The 20,384-nt window shown below is 51.6% G+C and overlaps 1 protein-coding gene across 1 annotated transcript in view; it reads right to left on the reverse strand.

Annotated features, from left to right (window-relative positions):
- The window catches only part of OBSCN (obscurin, cytoskeletal calmodulin and titin-interacting RhoGEF), a 224,764-nt gene that overhangs the window by 92,375 nt on the left and 112,005 nt on the right, over window positions 1-20,384 (reverse strand). Inside the window, exons 31-40 of the mRNA XM_064279626.1 lie at window positions 20,052-20,318; window positions 19,709-19,975; window positions 18,365-18,637; window positions 17,539-17,805; window positions 17,073-17,339; window positions 8,442-8,714; window positions 7,702-7,968; window positions 6,699-6,965; window positions 6,338-6,601; window positions 3,452-3,715 (exon numbers count right to left, since the gene is read on the reverse strand). Of these exons, the coding sequence (XP_064135696.1) occupies window positions 3,452-3,715; window positions 6,338-6,601; window positions 6,699-6,965; window positions 7,702-7,968; window positions 8,442-8,714; window positions 17,073-17,339; window positions 17,539-17,805; window positions 18,365-18,637; window positions 19,709-19,975; window positions 20,052-20,318 (2,676 nt within the window). The remainder of the gene's footprint in view (window positions 1-3,451; window positions 3,716-6,337; window positions 6,602-6,698; window positions 6,966-7,701; window positions 7,969-8,441; window positions 8,715-17,072; window positions 17,340-17,538; window positions 17,806-18,364; window positions 18,638-19,708; window positions 19,976-20,051; window positions 20,319-20,384) is intronic.

The raw sequence follows: 20,384 nt of genomic DNA on the forward strand, positions 1-20,384 counted from the left end.
CATCTAACTGTCTGGAGGACTTTGAGTACAGGGCAGACACCCACAAAGGAACATATGCACTATGGAGAAAACAAGGGAGAAAATGAGAAAGCAGAAGGGCACGTGGTGTGGGAAGCAGCGTGGTAGGAGGAGCACGTGAAGCTGGGCTGAGCTACCCAGGCAGAGGTTAGCAGAGGAGACGGAGGAGGTGGGAATTCTCATGCAGACACCACAGAGACGGCCCAGGATTGTGGATAGTGGGCCAAGGTGGTGAGCAGGGGCATGTGCCCCGGCCACGTATCTCTAGCTCATAGGTGGCTCTTTCTGCCTCAGGTCTCAGGGCCCTTTCCCCACTCTGTGGCCTTGCCATCTCACACTGCAGTGTGGCCAAGGTCCTTCAGTGGCCTCCATGTTTCCTGGTTGCCCCATGATCCTGACTGGCACAGGCAGCAGAAGAAGGATGGAGAAAAGCTCCTAAAACTCCCACCCCCATGGCTCTAGCTTCAGCTCCTGCACCTCTGCTGCTCCCCAGAGGCTGGGAATACTCTAGATAGACCCTAAGCAGGGACTGCACAGCTGGAGAAGAGATGGGACCCGCCTATCTTCTGTCATGGTCACACAGGTGGCCTTGTTGCTGAGCACTGGGCTTTCGGCACGGGCAGGGCCTAGCTTGCAGCCACCCTGGCACATGTAGGTTGAAAGGACAAAGAAATGTCATGCGAACAAGCTGTTCAACCCAGTAGCATGGAGCACGTATGAACAGGAAGGCGTGCGGAGCCGGGATGTGGTGCCTGCCCCACCCAACCAGCCAGCAGAAGGTGGAGCCATGTGCCCGGTCCCTCCTCTACTGGGGCCTTTACTGGGGCAGCAGTTCAGGGCATCTTGGGGTAAAATAGTCACATGTGGCCTTCTGAAAGCACAGGAATCCCCCATTCAGTGTCCCTTAGAAGAGGTCTTAGTCTTCTCAGGCTGCCACAGCAAAATACCACAAAGTGGGTGCCTTTAAAGAACAGGAATCTATAGTCTCTTCATCCTGGAGACTGGAAGTCTGCGAGCAGGGCATTGGCAGGGCCATGCTCTTTTCCTGTGGGCTCTGAGGGGAGATCCTTCCTTGAGTCTTTCAGATTCTGCAGCCCCGGGCATTTCTTGGTTTTCCATGGCTTGTAGATGGATCGTCACATGGTTTGTAGATAGATCATTCTCCTGTGTGTCTCTATTCCCATGTCTGTCCTTCGCTTTTATAAGAAATCATGTGGAAGGAATTAGGATTAGGAGCCACGCCGCTGGGCATGACTTCCATAACTTAACTCACAACATCTGTGAAGAAAAAAAATCCCGGTTCCCCAAACACAGTCATATTTACTGGTGTGGGCTGGGGGATACAATTCAATACTTAACACTAGGGGATGCTAAGTTGGTGTGGATACTGAGGGGTAGACCAGGTGCTGACCACCAATGAAGCTTCCCTCCAACTAGGGCACATGCCCTATTTCCCAAGGAGACTCTTCCTTAAGCATCCTGTGGCTGGCCACCTTGCCATTGACAACAGCACTGCTGGGTTCTAGGTGAGAGCGGCTTCCTCCTGGGGTGGTTTCTCTTCTGAGGGGCTGTGACCACGTGACAGATCTCTGAGCCACAGCTATGGCGGCTGCCCAGCGGGTATGACAGGTGTGAAGTTTGAGACGGTGTAGGCATGGGGGCTGCAGACAGGGCCCCCTGAAGAAATCTGACATCGTGCCATGATGGGAGGACCTGCCTCTGGACCCACAACCTTCTCCCCAGCTCAGGAGGCTCCACCTTCATCATGGGAGGGTGAGCTGGCCTGAGGACGGAGCCCAGGGCCCACCGGGTGCAGCACCAGGCTCCTGCACCCATGAGGCGGCTGCTCCTCCGAGAGGAGCCAACCGTCCACCCTCCCTGTGGTGCCCAAGCCTTCCATTGGTGCTGCTCCTATGACCCACCCAGGACATGGGACGGGGGCCTCGCCCTGTCTCTGTTCCATCTGCGTCCCCTGTAGGAAGTGACCCAGGCCTCCAGAGGGCCCTGAGCATCTAGACCCCCGACGTGGGAGCTGTGCCTTCACTGGGTTGCCAGCTGTGCCAGGCAGAGTCCTGGTTCCACAGGAGTCAAGTGAAGCCTCCAGAGGTCTGTGCCTTCCACACAGAGGACCAGGGCCATTATGGGCCTGGCGCTTGTCCCCAATGTGACATGAGCTCTGGGTGGAAGGGTGGAGCCCAGAGGTCCTCACCTCCTGGGCAGACCCAGCTCTGGCCGAGGTCCTTTCCTGCCCTGGCATCCCCCGGATCTCCAGTTCACACGTGGCCCCATTCTGCCTCAGCTGCATCTGTCCTTAGTGATAAGGGTCTCAGGGCCCTTCCCCCACTCCACAGGGCTGTCCTGCTCAGCTCATGCCACAGCATGGCTGTGGTCCCTTCTGCGGCCTCCTCAGACACTGCGAACTAGGTGGGCAGAATGAGGCAGGGTCAGACACACATGCTGTCAGGCCCTCTGGAGGTTGCAGATCAGAAACAGGACACAGACATGATGAGGAAAGCACACGGCAAGCAAGGTCAGGGCCTGGGGACACAGGGTCACGGGGAGCTGCTCAGCTCTGCTTCCTCAGCACACCTCCGCCCTGAGACTCTGATGCCAGGGAAATGCCACTGATGCCCTCATCAGCCTTGAGAGCCACTCAGACACACAGAGGCCACCACTCACTCCACCAGGGACCCCTCCTGTTACACCTACCCCTGGCGCCAGCACCCACCCATACCTTGCTATTCTAAGCCTGTCTTGCCCATGCTCCACTGTCCCACAAATGCAGCCCAGCAACCCTGCTCCCTTCTACAGGGATGCTCACACAACAGGCGGGTGTGGCCAAGGCAGTGTCACAGGATGTGGTCCCACCTGGCCCTCTCCCAGTGCCTCACCACCCCCATACCAACCAGCCTGCTTGCTGGGGACACCTTTGCCCACATCCCTTCCACCCAAGCAGAGATGAAAGGAGGCTTCTCCCAGCTGCACCTGGCGTCCCTCCTTCCCTGCGGATGCCACACCCAAGCCCTCCCATCCATTTCCCGCTCACACTCTGCCACATGCACGATAACCCTCTTTCTGTCCTCCAGCTCTCACTCTCGCTTGCCCACCAGCTCCGGCCCACCACTCCCCCTTTTACGCTCCCACACGGCCCTCTAGCTTGCCTCCAACACCATTCTGGCTCTGCTACCCGGAAGCTGTCTCCTCTACCTCAATTGTAACCTCCACAAGGGCAGGAAGGGCCTCTCCTACCCTCTGCTGTTTACCTCACAATGGAGGCTGGCCCACATACAGCAGCTGTTGCGAAACAGGTGCTTCAGGAGTGAGTGAGACACACACAAGCAGACCACAGTGCAGACAGGGGCCGGGAGAGAGGGACATGAACATGTGCTCAGACACCACACCACCAGCACATGTGGCCACACAAGGTCTTTACCCCTCACAGTCAGCATGGCTGAGGTTCTCTCCTGCCCAGACACACACGAGTACTCCCCAGCATCCCCCATGGCCAGGTCACGGATCTCCAGCTCACACACAGCCCCATCCTGCCTCAGGCTGTATTTGTCCCCGGTGTTAAGGGTCTCAAGGCCTCTCCTCCACTGCACAGGGGCCACCCTGCTCAGCTCACAGCACAGCGTGGTCATGGACCCTTCTGTGGCCTCCTTGTTTCTCAGTCTTCCTATGAACTGGGCAGGCTGGGCTGGAATGGTCAAACAGACATGGAGAACATCAGATCTCTGGAGGACTTGGGAGACGTGACCGGGCAGGACAGAGGGGGAGACACAAAATTCAACAGGACAGACAGCAAGGGACAGCACAACGGGCGGAGAGCTGGCTACACATTCTGGTTTCTGCCAGTCCAGCCAACAGGAAGGTCATGCAGAACCCGGGAAGTGGAAAGGGAATTTGGAAAGAGACAATAGAGAAGGTCAGTATCATCAGTCAAGACAAAGCCAGGGGCCAACTGTGGAACAGACCATCAATTACTCATGTGCAAGTTCAAGGTAAAGTTGAATAAAACCAAAGCAAGTCACAAGAACCAAAGTACAACCATGAATACATCCTGCCTGGATTTAGAGACCATATCAAGAACAGAATGAACACTAATAACTTAACAGCAGACAAGTTTTGGGATGACATCAAAGATATAACACATGAAGAAAGTAAAAGGTCATTAAAAAGACAGGAAAGAAAAAGGCCAAAATAGATGTCAGACGTGACACTGAAACTTGCTGTTAAGTGCACAGTAGCTAAAGAGAATGGAAGAAATGATGAAGTAAAAGATCTAAACAGATTTCAAAGGGTGGCTCAAGAAGACAAGGTAAAGTATTACAGTAAAACCTGCAAAAGCCGGAACCTGTGTAAGGCAGAAACCTATCAGAAAAGGAAAACGCAAATATTTTTCTCTAAAAGGGGTGATAGAAAAGTGGCAAGGCTGTACCCTGTCAAAGGCAGAAAACTTGCAAGAGCCAGAAAAACAAGGCAATCCCATCAAATTCTGGCTCTCACAGGTTTCACCGTACAATGAAACGTGCAAAGACCTGGAGTTAGAAAACCAAAAGGAAAGAACATGGTTGGCATTTCTCAAGCTGAAAGAACTGAAGAGAAAATTCAAGCCAATGGTTGAAATCCTGAAGGACTTCATAGGCAAAAAATGGAATGATGTAGAAAGCATCAAAAGAAGATGGAAGGAATACACAGAGTCACCATACCAAAAAGAACTGGTCAACATTCAACCATTTCAGGAGGTAGCATATAATCAAGAACTACTGGTACTGAAGGAAGAAGTACAAGCCATGCTGAAGGCACTGGCAAAAATCAAAGCTCCAGGAATTGGTAGAATACAAATGGAGATGCTTCAACAAAGAGAGGCAACACTAGAAGTACTTATTCACCTATGTCAAGAAATTTGGAAGACCAACCAACTGGAAGAGACGCATGTTTATGACCATTCCAAAGAAAGGCAAGCAAACAGACTGTGGAAATTATAGAATGATATCATTAATACCACATGCTATCAAAATTTTGCTGAAGATAATTCAAAAACAGCTGCAGCCATACATCAACGGGAAAATGCCAGAAGTTCAAGCCAGATTCAGAAGAGGATGTGGAATGAGGGATATCACTGATGATGTCAAATGGATATTGGCTAAAAGCAGAAAATACAAGATGTTTACCCATGTTTTATTGACTATGCGAAGGCATTCAATTGTGTGGATCATAACAAATTATGGATAACATTACAAAGAATGGAAATTCTAGAATACTTAATTTGTGCCCATGTAGAACCTGCACATGGATCAAGAGGCAGTCATTCAAATAGAATGAGGGGATACTGCATGGTTTAAAATTTGAAAAAGTGTGCAGCAGGGTTGTAGTCTTTTACCTTCCTTATTCAATCTGTTTGCTAAACAAATAGTGTGAAAAGCTGGCTATGCGAAGAACGTGGCACCAGGAACAGAAGACTCGTTAACAAACTGCAATATGCAGATGCACCCTGCTTGCCGGAAATGAAGATGACTTGAAGCACTGACTGATGAAGGTCAAAGACTACAGCCTTTAGTATGCATTATACCTGAACATAAAGAAAACAAAAATCTTCACAAATGGACTGATAAACAACATCAGAACAAATGGCAAAGAAACTGACGTTGTCAAAGATTTCATTCTACTTGGATCAACAGTCAACGTCCACGGAAGCAGCAGGCAAGAAATCAAGTGACATATTGCACTGGGCAAATCTGCTGTAAAAGACCACTCTGAAATATTAAAAAGAAAAATATGTCAATTTGATAACTAAGGAGCACCTGACCCAAGCCATAATCTCTTCAAATGCCTCATATGCATGCCAAAGTTAGACAATAAAAAAGGAGAACTGAAGAATTAACGCATTTGAATTACGGTGTTGGTGAAGAATACTGAATACACTATAGACTTCCAGAAGAATGAACAAATGCTCCTTAGAAGCAAGGGTAGCGAGACTTTGGCTCACTTACTTTGAACACATCATCAGGAACGACATCCCAATTCATAGAGAGTCATCAAAAACAAAGGATACCCTCCATAAGATGGATTGACACAATAGCTTCAACAACGGACTCAAACGTGCCACCTATTCCGAGGGCGGCACAGAACCAGGCAACATTTTACTCTGTTACACACAAGGTCTCCACGAGTCGGAACCAACTCAACAGCAACTAACAACACGGGAAAAGGATATTCTGGAGTCAAGGAGACAATGCAATGTGAGTGCAGATGGCTGGCATAAAATCAACAACCGAACACCACGCTACCGGTCCACGTGACCACATTCAGTTCTTACCCTTCACAGTCAGTGTGGCTGAGGTCCTCTCCTGCCCACACACACACGAGTACTCCCCGGCATCTGCCGCAGCCAGGCCACGGATCTCCAGCTCACACACAGACCCATTCTGCCTCAGGCTGTATCTTCCACCAGTGCTGAGGGTCTCAGGGCCCTTCCTCCACTCTACAGGAGCCGCCTTGCTCAGCTCACACCGCAGCATGGCCGTGGTCCCTTCCACGGCCTCCTTGCTTCTTAGTTTTCCTATGAACTGGGCAGGCAGGGCTGAAAAAAGGTCAAATGGACACAGCACACCACCTTCAGCGTGGACACTGAAGGAAAGGGACCTGAGGGACGCGGGGGCAGGCAGGCAGCACATTACCCTTCACGGTGAGCTTGGCCATGGTGGTCTGGTCCCCGAAGGAGCATGAGTACTGCCCACTGTCCTTGGGCTGCAGGTGGCGCACCACCAGCTCCAGTACGGTTCCCTCCTGGCGCAGGCCATACTTGTCACCCGGCCGCAGGACTTCGTCCCCATAGCGCCACTGTACAGGCGCAGCCACAGAGGACAGCACACAGCGCAGTGTCACAGCGCCGCCCTCCAGCACCTCCACATCCTTCAGCCTTTCCCGGAACCGCACTGGCCGTGCTGTGGACAGGCAGGGCTCAGCACACCGTCTGTACTGACACCCCACTTGGCCCCTCCCATCCCAAGTGGTAGAGGGTGCGGGGCAGGTGAATCTGGGCAGGCGAGCAGCCGCAGGAGAAATTAAAGGACAGGGACAGCCGTGACAGCCAGAAGAGCAGAAGACACGGGGGGAGCAGAAGACAGAACAGGTCCTGCAACGCAGAGGACGCAGGGAGCAACCAGGAGAGCAGAAGCCCAGAGACAGGGAGGAACAGCATGAGCCAGGGCTGCTGGAGACCATGGAAGGGGATGGGGTGGAGAGAGGGCAGAAGAAGGAGCCCCACACTCAAGAGTGGCGGAGGCAGAGTGGAGACCAGGTGGAAACTAGTGGGGGAACAGGACTCCACACTCAGAGGAGCGGAGATGGGGTGGTGGCCAGGCAGGGCAAGGAGGGGCTGGAGGCAGGGTAAAGACAGGGCAGGAATGGGACAGAGATGGGGCAGGGGGGGGGAAGACAGGCGGGGATGGGGAGGGCACGAGGTGGAGCTGGCGCAGAGATTGGTGGGGATGGGGCACAGGTCAGGGGCCCACACTCAGAGGAGTGGAGACAGGCAAATCTGCAGCTGGAGGGCTACCACCTCGGGCTTCCTGCAGACTTCCCCCTCCGCTGCCCACCCTGCCCTGAGTGTGTCTGAGAGCCGCAGGCACTTGGAGTACAGCCAGGGGCTGCCCAGCCCACCCACCTGCCCGGGCTCACCGTGGACCCTGACGACAGAGCTGCTCCAGGCGCCCCCTGCCTCGCACTTGTAGCGCCCGCCGTCCTGCACAGTGGTGTCTGTGATGACCAGCCGGGCCTTGTAGCCCTCATAACTCAGCTGACACCGGGCCGAGGGCCGAAGGGCTTTCCCATCCTTGCTCCAGCTCACAGGGCTGTCAGGTGTGGTGGTCTCACAAATGAGAGTGAGGTCGTCACCCTCGAGGACCGTGGTGTCAGTGAGCTCCCGAGAGAAGATGCTCGGCTTCTCTGGGGGCAAGGGAAAAGATGCAAACTGCATGGGCTTCATGCACCTAGGCTGGCCGCTTAGAGGGCCCACGGGTGAAGCCCCAGGCCACTGCTGTCTCTCCCCTCTGGCTATGGTCACAGAAAGGGCTGTCAAGGTGACAGGTTGGGCCTCTGGATGAGGTGCCACAGCTTGGCTCATACCATGATGGCTGTGGGCTCAGGAGCTCTGCATACCACGCTCAACAAAACCATCACAAAAGAGCCCAACTCAGCCTTGCAAGCTCAACACCCAGGGATCAGAGGCCCCTGCCCCCAAGGGGCAGCACCTGTGGCCTTCTTGTGAGCTCCAGATAGAACTTGTTATGTGGCCCAGCTGCTATCTGGGGTCTGCCCTTGAGAGTCTGTGGCCCTCACTGGCATAGACTACATTTTCTTGGCCCTCGTGCCCCCACAGTGCTGGGCACATGCCCTTACTCTGTGGACACGTGACCCACCTGTAATCCGCAGGGTGGCCGAAGCCCGCTGGTCACCTGCCTCAAAGTAGACAGTGCCTGAGTCCTTGAGCGAAAGCTGTCGCAGGGTCAGCACATGGTAGCCCCCAGGTTGGACTTCGATCTCATTGAGCTCATTGGCATGCAGGGGCGTTTTGTCCAAGAACCAGTGGACAGGCTCATAGTCAGCAGGGGATATGCGGCAGCGGAAGGTGGCCGAGGAGCCCTCCTGCACGTCCATGTCCTCCAGGTCCTCAATGATGCGCACGCTCTGGCCTGCCAGGACACAGACAGGCAGGTCAAGGGCACAAGCCTGTCTGGGTCCAGACTCAGCCACCCGTCCACGGAAACATGGCAGTACCCAGATCTGGGGGACCCATGCTAGTTCCTGGGAAGATGGTCTGACAAGCCCCCTGTTAGCAAAACTCAGAAAACAGTACTTGGATCACAGCAGAGTTGCTAAAAAAAATATTTGTTTTAGGTCAGCCTATGGGACCTAGGGAGCCCTGGTGGCTCAGTGGTTAATAGCTCGGCTGCTAACCAAAAGTCAGCAGTTCAAATCCACCAACTGCTTCTTTGAAACCTTATGTAACAGTTCTGCTTTGTCCTATAGGGTCGCTGTGAGTTGGAATTGACTTGATGGTAACGGATATGGGCCCCAGATTCCCCTCCACCCACCTCTCTGGTTCTGCAAAGCATGCTGGGTAAGTCCCACAGCATGTGAAAGGCTGGGGGAGGGGGACAAGTTTCCCTCTGGCCATACCCACTCTTCTGCCGTGCCCACCGCCACCACTGAGTTGTGTTCACCCAGAGTGGCTGCCTGCTTCCAAACCTATTCATGCTAGCTATTATAACCATTAATGAAATTAAATCTTACATTAACAAATGAAATAGTGGTCTGAAAAAAAGGGTTGCAGCTATGTTAAAATGCTTTGGAGGCCTGAAAAAGTGAATTGCTATAAAAAAGCTTTTTGCTGTTGAGTTAGGTACAGGAAAAGATTAGAAAGAATTCATAAATCACGAGGTAGACTCTGCATTCAGATTCCTTTCTCATTCACAAGTGTCTTCAAGTTATCACTCCACTTCAAAGAGGCTGACGCTGGAGAATGTAGATGGCGCATCGTGAGGACGGTTGATGTGGAAAAGACAAGGAATTTGGGTCAGCAAACCGACACACAAAAAAAGGCTGGCCTGCATCTATAGACGGGTGAACATTTGTATGTTGTAAATGTTTGCAAGAACCCATTTCATTATTTTATGACTCAGTTTAACTGCCATTTTTGCTTAAGTATGAATATCAACTTTATTATTTAAGAGGACGTTTACTGTGCTAACAAAAATGTTTTTGCTAAACTGAAAACTACAACGAGAGGGAAAAATTGTAACTCCCTTGTTTATGTTACTACTATCATTGGCCTCTCAAACACCAAATCCTGTTATTTCCTATGGGCAGACGGCAGAGTGGTTTTTGGTAGACGCCGCTTGGTTGCCAGCCCTGGAACTTAGCAGCCTGGTGAAGGCTGTAGTCAGGAGGGTGGAGTCCAAACCCTGCCCTGATACCAACACACCCTGTCACCCCAGGCCAGTCACTCCCTGGCAGAAAGCCCCAATCTTCCTATCCAAAACATGGGTGGTAGAGAACCTCAATGAGCCCTGGTTGCACAATGGTTAGGCCCTGGGTTGCTAACCAAAAGGTAGGCAGTTCGAAACTCTGCAGGAGAAAGGACCTGGCAATCTGCTCCCATAAAGATTGTTGTTTTTGTTGTTAGGTGCCGTTGAGTCAGTTCCAAGTCATAGCAACTCTATGTAAAACAGAATGAAATACTGCCCGGGCCTGTGCCATCCTCATAATCGTTATGTTTGAGCCCATTGTTGTAGCCACTGTGTCAATCCACCTTGTTCAGAGTCTTCCTCTATTTTGCTGACCCTCTACTTTATCAAGCATGATGTCCTTCTCCAGGGAATGGTCCCTCTTGATAACATGTTCAAAGTACATGAATGAGATGAAGTCTCACCATCCTCACTTTTTGTGTGTGCGTGCTTTAAGTGAAAGTTTACAAAACAAGTCAGTCTCTCATACAAAAATTTATATATACCTTGCTATGTACTCCTAGTTGCTCCCCTCCAATGAGACAGCACCTTCCTTCTCTCCATCTTGTATTCCCCGCATCCATTCAGCCAGCTTCTGTCCCCCTTGGCCTTCTCATCTCCCCTCCAGACAGGAACTGCCCACACAGTCTCATGTGTTTACTTGAGCCAAGAAGCTCACTCCTCACCAGTATCATTTTCTATCCCATAGTCCAGCCCAATCCCTGTCTGAAGAGTTGGCTTTGAGAACGGTTCCAGTCTTGGGCTAACAGAAGGTCTGAGGACCATGATCTCCAGGGTCCTACTAGTCTCAGTCAGACCATTAAGTGGTCTTTTTACGATAATTTGAGATCTGCATCTCTCTGCTCTCCTGCTCCATCTGTTGTGTTCCCTGTCACAGCAGTCATTCGTTGTAGCCGGGCACCATCTAGCTCTTCTGGTCTCAGGCTGATGTAGTCTCTGATTTATGTGGCCCTTTCTGTCTCTTAGACTTATAATTACCTTTTGTCTTTGGTGTTCTTCATTATCCCTTGCTCCATGCGGGTTGAGACCAACTGATGCATCTTAGACGGCCACTTGCTAGCATTGAAGACTCCAGACACCATTCACCAAAGTGGGATGCAGAATGTTTTCTTAATAGATTTTATTATGTCAATTGACCTAGATGGGCCCTGAAACCATGGTCCCCAGGCCTCTGCCCCTGCTACTCTGGCCTTCAAACTGTTTGGTTTATTCAGTAAGCTTCTTTATTTCTGGTTTAGTCCAGTTGTGCTGACCTCTCCTGTATTGTGTGTTGTCTTTCCCTTTACCTAAAACAGTTCTTGTCCACTATCTAATTAGTGAATACCCCTCTCCCTCCCACCCTACCTCCCCTCGTAACCACCAAAGAATATTTTCTTCTGTGTTTAAAATATTTCTGGAGTTCTTAGAATAGTGGTCTCATATAATATTTGTCCTTTTGCAACTGACTAATTTCACTCAGCATAATGCCTTCCAGATTCCTCCATGTTATGAAATGTTTCACAGATTCACCATTGTTCTTTATCGATCTGCAGTATTCCATTGTGTGAATATACCATAATTTATTTATCCATTCATCCGTTCATGGGCACCTTGGTTACTTCCATCTTTTTGCTATTGCAAACAGTGCTGCAACGAACATGGGTGTGCATATATCTGTTCATGTAAAGGCTCTTATTTCTCTAGGATATATTCCAAGGAGTGGGTTTGCTGGATCCTATGGTAGTGCTATTTCTAGCTTTTTAAGAAGTGCCAAATCGATTTCCAAAGTGGGTGTACCACTTTACATTCCCATCAGCAGTGTATAAGTGTTCCAGTCTCTCCACAACCTCTCCAGCATTTATTATTTTTGTTTTTTGGATTAATGCCAGGTTTGTTGGAGTGAGATGGTATCTCACTGTAGTTTTGATTTGCATTTCTCTAATGGCTAATTCATCATCCTCACTTCTAAGGAGCATTCTGGCTGTACTTCTTCCAGGAAAGATTTGTTCACTCTTCTGGGATTTGGCCATTGTATATTCAATATTCTTCGCCAACACCATAATTGAAAGGCATCAACTCTTCTTTATTCATTGCCCAGCTTTTGCATGCATGTGAGGTGACTGAAAATATCACGGCTTCGGTCAGGCACACCTTAGTCCTCAAAGTGACTTCTTTGCTTTTTAACACTTTAAAGAGTTCTTTTGCAGCAGATTTGCCCAATGCAATACATTGTTTGATTTCTTGACTGCTGCTTCTGTGGGCTCTGATTGTGGATCCAAGTAAAATGAAATCCTCGACAACCTCAATATTTTCTCCATTTATCGTGATGTTGTTTATTGGCCCAGCTGTGAGGATTTTTGTTTTTTTTTACGTTGATGTGTAATTCACACTAAAGGCTTTAGATGCAGTCAATTACTTAATATGGCCCTTCTAGCCAGGCCATGATTCCCAGTATTGTGTGGTTGCCATCCATTTTGTGATGTGTTATAAATCCCAGCCTCTATGCCTGTGGTTATGGTCACATTTGAGGCGTGTTGTCCATTATGTAAATGAGGCAAGATTAGACTGGGATGTATCTTGAGTCACTGCCTTACTAGAGGGTGTGACTCAAGTCACCAGCCTTACCCCAGTCACTACCCTTACTACCCTTATTCAAGTCACACCCCTATTTCAGTCACATCTTTTTATTATTAAGATAAAAGGAGAGAGAAGTGAGTGAGAAGGTATGACCCGCTACCACCAAGAAAAGCTAGGAGTGGAGCACATTGTTTGGACCCAGGATCCCTGCACTGAGAACCTCCCAGACCCAGGAGACAGAGAGCTGTTAAAACACTGGAGATGGTGCAAGACAGTGAGAAGCAGCGGCAAGCGTGGCAGAGAACCAGCAGCAGCAGAACAATGAGACCAGTGCAAGACAGGGCGATGGGCTACGCAGCCCATAGAGCAAGGTAGCTACAGTGAGTATGCCAACTCACAGAGCAAGAGCGCCTTCAGCCAGGAGGCTTCCTGGTAGAATGGGATGCCTCCAGGCACTTGCCTGTGGAACTAGGCTTGCCGACCCGGTGGGAGAGCTGAGCGCCTTTGGGCTCAGGCTGACTGGCAGAGTGGGGTGCCCCTGGGCACTTATTAGCGGGGCTAAAGAGCATTGTAAGACTTGCCCAAGGAGAGGGCCAGAGAGAGAGGCCCATCAGGCACAGCTGAGAAGAAGCTGTTCTTATCAAGGACTGTATCCTGAGTCGTTTCTGATCCTGAATTGTAACTTGTTACTTCCCTAATAAACCGCATAATCATGGGTTTTGTCTGTGAGTTCTGTGTAGCCACTGCAATGAATTATCGAATGCAGCAGAGAAGTAGACAGTGCTGTGGGAGGAACGGCTGGTGGCAGACTTGATAAAAAGTTTGGAGACAGGAGTGTGTCTGACCTCTACCTCACGGGAATCAGCCTTGGGTTGCTGACGCTGATAATGATTCTCTCTCTTCCCCCTGAAGTTACAGGAGGTCGGATGTCTCTGCCACGCCATTTTTACATGGCTGTGGTCTCGGATCTTCATCAGTAAGTGCTTCAAGTCCTCTTCACTTTCAGTAAGCAAGGTGGTGTCATCTGCATATCCCAGGTTGTTAATGAGTTTTCCTCCAATCCTGATGCCTCATTCTTCTTCATATATTTCAGCTCCTCAGATTATCTGCTCAGCATACAGACTGAATAAGTATGGTGAAAGGTAACAACCCTGATGCATATCTTTCCTGATTTTAATCCATGCAGTATCTCCTTGTTCTGTCTGCCCAGGTTCCACATGAGCACATTTAAGTGTTCTGGAATTCCTGTTCTTCACAATGTTATCAATAATTGGTTATGATCTACACAGTTGAATGCCTTTGCATAGTCAATAAAAGACAGGTAAACATCTTTCTGGTATTCTCTGCTTTCAGCCAGGATCCATCTGATATCAGCAATGATATCCATCGTTCCACGTCCTCTTCTGAAACCAGGCTCAATTTCTGGCAGTTCCCTGTCAGTGTACTGCTGCAACTGCTTTGGAATTATCCTCAGCAAAATGTGACCTGTGTATAATGTTAACGATATTGTTCAACAATTCCCGCATTCTGTTGGATCACCTTGCTTTGGGATGGGCATATATATGGAACTCTTCCAGCTAGTTGGCCAGGAAGCTGTCTTCCAAATTTCTTCGCATAGATAGGTGAGTGCTTACAACCTCTGTTTGCTGAAACATATCAATTGGTATTCTGTCATTCCTGAAGCCTTGTTTTTTGCCAATGCCTTCAGTACAGCTTGGCCTTCTTCCTTCAATACCATAGGTTCTTGATCATAGCCTACATCCTGAAATGGTTGAACATCGACCAAGTCTTTTTGGTACAGTGATGTGTGTATCCCTTCCATCTTCTTTTGATGCTTCCTGCATCATTTAATATTTTCCCCATCCCATCCCCACCCATTGCCGTCGAGTTGATTCCGACTCATAGCGACTCTACAGGACAGAGCAGAACCGCCCCATAGGGTTTCCAAGGAATGCCTGGCGAATTTGAACTGCCAACCTTTCTGCTAGCAGCCATAGCTCTTAATCACTACGCCACCAGGGTTTCCATTTTCCCCATAGAATTCTTCAATATTGCAACTCAAGGCTCGACTTTTTTCTTCAGTTATTTAAGCCTGAGCATGTTCTTCCCTTCTGGTTTTCTAACTCTGGGTCTTTGCACATGTCATTATTATACTTTAATTTGTCTTCTTGAGCTGCCCTTTGAAATCTTCTGCCTAGCTCTTTTACTTTCTCATTTCTTCCATTTGCTTTAGCTACTCGACATTCAAGAGCGAGTTTCACAGCCTCTTCTGACGTCTTCTATTTTGGTCTTTTCTTTCTTTCCTGTCTTTTTAATGACCTTTTGCTTTCTTCATGTATGATGTCCTTGATGTCTTCCCACGACTTGTCTCATCTTCAGTCATTAGTGTTCAACATGTCAAATATGTTCTTAAGATGGTCTCTAAATTCAGGTGGGATACACTCAAGGTCGTTCTTTGGCTCTCATGGACTTATTTTCATTTTCTTCAGCTTTGACTTGCATTTGCATAGGAGCAGCTAATGGTCTGTTCTTCAGTTTGCCCTGGACCTCTTTCTGACTGATGATATTGAGCTTCTCCATCATCTCTTTCCACAGATGTAGTCAATTTGATTCCTGGGTATCCCATTTGGAGAGGTTCACGTGTATAGTCACCGTTTATGTTATTAAAAAAAAGGCATTTCCAATGAATAGGTCACTGGTCTTGCAAAATTCTATCATGTGATCTCTGGTACCATTTCTATTACTAAGGCCATATTTTCCAAGTACTGATCCTTCTGCTTTATTTCCAACTTTTGCATTCCAATCCCCAGTAATTATCAATGCACCTTGATTACAACTTTGATCAATTTCAGACTGCAGAAGTTGGTAAAAATCTTCAGTTTCTTCATCGTTGGCATTAGTGGTTGGTGTGTAAATTTGAATAACAGTCGTATTAACTGGCCTTCCTTGCAGGCATGTGGATATTATCCTGTCACTGACAGCACTGTACTTCGGAATAGATCTTGAAACGTTCTCTTTGACGATGAATGTGACGCTGTTCCTCTCCAAATTTGTCATTCCCAGCATAGCAGCCCATATAATTGTCCAACTCAGAACGGCCGATACCAGTCCATTTCAGCTCACTGATGCCCGGAATATCAATCTTCAAGTGTTCAATGTCATTTCTGGCAACTTCCAATTTTCCTTGACTCATACTTCATGTGTTCCACATTCCGATCACTAATGGATGTTGGAAGCTATTTCTTCCCATTTTGAGTCGTGTCACATCAGCATCTGAAGGGCCCAGAAGCTTTATCCCATCTATGTCATTAAGTCAACTTTACTTTGAGAAGGCAGCTGTTCCCCAGTCATCGTTTGAGTGACCTGACGGGCTCATCTTCCAGCACTGTATCAGACAAGGTTCTGCTGTTATCCATAAGGTTTTCACTGGCCAATTTTTTTAGAAGTAGATCTCCAGGTCCTTCTTCCTAGTCTATCTTATTCTAGAAGCACCACTGAAACCTGTCCACAATGGGTGACCCTGCTGGTATCTGAAGTACTGCTGGCTTAGCTTCCAGCATCACAGCAACTCGAAAGGCAACACAGGACGACAAACTGTCAGAGTGGTGTCCATACAGATCATAGAAACCCTATGGGGCAGTTCTACTCTGTCGTATAGGATTGCTATGAGTCTGAACTGACTCAGTGGCACACAAAACAACAGTGACCTTCACCTAACTGAAGGCAGGGGCTTGTGGGGAGCAACCAGAATGGTTACTTGAAACCATCCCATGACACAAAGTGTCATTCAAACAGAGGAGACCAAAACAGTGGTGACAAAAAGCCACACAATCATCAACTATGGTAACATGGGCTGTCAGCTTTCCCTGAAGCCAGAGCTTTCCACAATCCAGGCTCCTGTCTATCTGCATGTCTGGGCCAGGCCGCCCCTCTGCACAGGAAGCATCCCCTACCTGACAGGACAGTGGGGTATACCACCCAACTGTCTCCTAAAGAAGGAGCAGGGCTTGAGCGTCGGTACTGTGGCCGGCCTGGCTCTGGGTGAACCAGCCACAGCAGTGCCAGCAGCCAGCGAACTTGTGTGGCTCCGGGCCTCCCCAGAGCCTGTCTCGTATGTGCCAAGCCCTTGCATGGGGCCCAACCATGCCCAGCACGTGGGGCTGCTCAGGAGTATTTACTGAGCACATGAGGGCAAGAATGTAGAAGGTCCATCAGACTCGTCCCAGGAGATCAACCCAGGCATTCCACAGAGACTGCCCAGTGCAACTCCCTCCTCTTACGAATGGGGACACTGAGGTTTGCTTGTCCAGAGCCACGTAGTGGCAGAGCCCTGATCTCTGAGCCACCTTGGGGCTCCAGGCTCTGCCCTGAGCAAGCCTGGATACCTGAGCATGCACTTGGCCATGGCAACTGCATGCAGTGGGCACCTGTGAGGCGGCCTGCAGCTCTGAGGGCCCAGCACCTCACCTTGCACCAGGAGCCGGGCCTGCGATTGCGCCTGGCCAATGTCGCAGGTGTAGGTATCACTGTCCGCCCGCTCCAGGGCACTGATGGTGAGCCTCAAAGCCAGGCCCTCCTGGCTGGGTGCATGCTTGCCCGAGGCATGCAGCTCCACCAGGCCCCTGCGCCAGGTCACTGTGGTCACGGGACGCTCCGTCTCACACTCAAACACGGCCAAGCCCTTCTCTTCAGCCTGCACATCAGTCAGCTCCTTGGTGAAGCGGTTAGCCCTTTCTGGGGGAGGAGAGGTTAGACAGGGGATGAGAACCCTCAGGACAGCCCCACTCCACCATGGGCATTACAGGGCCAGAGGAGCCCTACGCCAGAGCCTCCCGTGCCTGCACAGCTCCCCACCCCATTGGCCTCAGCTCTCCCCCTGGAAAGAACAGCAAGCTCAGAGCAGGGTGGGCCCTGGGTCTGGCCCTGCCATCACCTTCCACGTGGAGGCTGGCTGCGCTCCTGGAGGTCTCTGTCTCGCACGCATACTCGCCCGAGTCGTTGAGTGTGGCCCTGTGGATGACCAGCAGGGCCCGAGTGCCCTCACTGCACACCTCGTACTTCTGGCTCTTGTGGATGGCCTTGCCATCCTTCAGCCAGCGCACCGAGGTGCCTGCCCGGGACAGCTCACAGCTCAGCACCACGTCTTCCCCCAGTGTCGCCTGCTGGTCCTCCAGGGCCTTTGTGATGCCTGCTAGCTTCTCTGGAGGGAGAAATACCCACCTGTAAGGCTCACCATGATCCATCCATGTCCAGGGAGGGGTAGGGCAGGCACTCGGACCACAGCGGCTCAGACTGCAGACCCTGTACCCTAGCACTCAGGGACCTTGGCCCAGGAGCCTCAGAGCTTAGGAAGGCCAGAAGCCCAGATTCTCCCAGGAGGGGGTCTGGGGAGCATGAGGATATGAGACAGAGAGTCTCATGCTTCAGGCATCAGTCTGAATACTGCCTCTCAGGACGTGCCCAGGGCTGTGTGGAGCTGCACACAGCAGGAGTTCTCACATGCCATCAGGCCACGGATCAGAATGAGAAATCCTGGCTCTTCCCTAGAGCTGGAAAAGCTCTGCTCTAGAGTGGTGGCCCCCGTGACCCCAACAGGCAGCCTCGGGCCACCACAGCCTCAGGGGTGCTCACCAGGGCTGGAGGACAGTTGGGAGCACCCCAGTGCTCCTGCAGCCCAGGTCCCAATCCTGGCCATGTGAGAAGCGCCAGGCTGAGCAGCCAGCAGCCTGCAGTGACCACCCCCCAGCCTGCATGCCCACCTTTGACCACCATGGAGGCCTTGGAGGTGAGGCCCGCCACAGAGAACACCACCTCTCCTGCGTCGCTCATTGCGGCATCCTGAACAGCTAGGGTGTACTTGCGGCCCTGGCGCCTGGCCCGGAAGCGGCCGGAGCTGCCCACTGTCCTCCCGCCGATGGTCCAGACGGCTGGCTCGCTGGCACTCTCGTGGGACAGGATGCACTCAAAGCTGCAACTCCCACCCTCCAGCACCTCCACTGTCTTGAGCCTCTTGGTGATGCCCAAATGCAGGTCTGCAGGGGCATGGGGACAGCCGTCAATGGCCCAGCCAGTAGCGGACCCCCGAGACAAGACTGCTGAGCCGTGGAGCAATGCAACCAACTAGAGAGGCCCCACACCCACTCCCCACCCCGACAGCAGGACTGCTTCGGCTGCATCTGCAGCCTCTTGGGGCCACCTCCTGGGTCTCAGTCTGGCCAAACCTGGGCAGAGGAGAAGCCCAGTGTCCCCCAGCATCTGGGTCTGATGGGGTGGCCACCTTTCTATCTGCTACAGAGGAAGGTGGGGAACTTGGAGAGGGAGGATCACCCATGACCGAAGGAGGGGAAGGACACGGAAGGAGGGGAAGGACAGGGTTCCAAGCGACACTCCCACGACACTGCCCTCCCCTTTCCTGTGTCATCACAAAGAGCAGGGCCCCAGAGACAAAGGCACTTTGGGAAGTGGAAGCACTCCATAAGTGCAGGACAACAGGCACACACGCAGCAAACAGTCAGACGACCATCCCCTCATCCAGGGAGCCGGGCCCAGACTGTGGATATGCTCAGAGAAGCCACACATCCGTGGGGCCAGAGGCCAGGCCACACGACTAGGTGGGGCCACTCTGCCTGCTGCCCTGCTCAGCCTTCCAAGACTTCATGGGAACAAGAATAGGGCCTGCCTGCAGTCCTTAGCCCACACTGTTCCCAGACCATGCCCTCTCCTTGTACCGAAGCCCCCTCCCCACCTGCACACTGCACTGGTTCTGCCCAGAGTTTCCATGCAGAGTAATGTCCCCATCTTCTGTTGAATCCCCCCTCCCCCATGCTGGAACTCTCTCAGGCAGGGTCCAGCAGATTCCAAGCCCTTGTGCCCTTCCTGCAGCAGGTGGGTTCTCTGGCCTCAGCTCCCTCCCCCTACCCTGCCTGAACTCAGGCCTCATTCAGCCCACATCACACCCTGGCTCTCCAGGAAGCCAGACTGGCTTCTCCTCTCTCTGTAGGGCAGATCCTCAGCCCTGCACAAGGGTGACCCCTCACGGTGGCACTCTGCCCCTTGCCAGAACCCCAGCAGTGCCTTCGGGGTCGGGTGACGAGGCCACGTACCATGCACGCTGACCTGGGCACGGGTCTCCTCGGGGCCCACGTGGCAGGAGTACAGGCCGGCGTCTTTGTGGCTCAGACCATGTACCACGAGCCCCCGTGTGGCCCCCGTGTGCAGGAAGTCATACTTGTCACCAGGGCCCAGCTCCACACCATCCTTGTACCACACCACGCGGGCTTCGGGGTCCGAGACCTCGCACTGTAGGGCCAGTGTTCCCTGCTCCTCCACCGACACATCGTCCAGCACCTTCAGGAAGACCACCGGCTTCGCTGCAGGGGGCAGAGGAGACAGGGTAAGCAGGCTGCCAGGGCACCTCATTCTTCCACTCCTGGGCCCAGCACTCACCTCTGACCTCCAGGTGGGCGGAGGCGGTGACCTTGGTGGAGGCGAGGCGCACAGTGCCCGTGTCTTCCCGGCGGACACGCTTCAGCACCAGCATGTGGCGGCAGCCCTCATGGGTAATCTCGTGGAAGCTGTCGTTGTACAGGGGTGTCCCGTTGAGAGACCACTCCACCTCCTCGTCCTCGTGAGACAGCTCACATGAGAAGCAGGCAAGGTCCTCCTCCGTGGCCTCTATGTCCTGTAGGGGCTGTGTCACTGCCACCTCCCGTGCTGTGGGGACACAGAGACCTTTCAGCACCTGGTCCCTGCCCTCAGCACTGACCACTGCCACTGGAC

Source organism: Loxodonta africana, chromosome 2, assembly GCF_030014295.1.
Source record: "Loxodonta africana isolate mLoxAfr1 chromosome 2, mLoxAfr1.hap2, whole genome shotgun sequence".
NCBI lineage: Eukaryota > Metazoa > Chordata > Mammalia > Proboscidea > Elephantidae > Loxodonta > Loxodonta africana.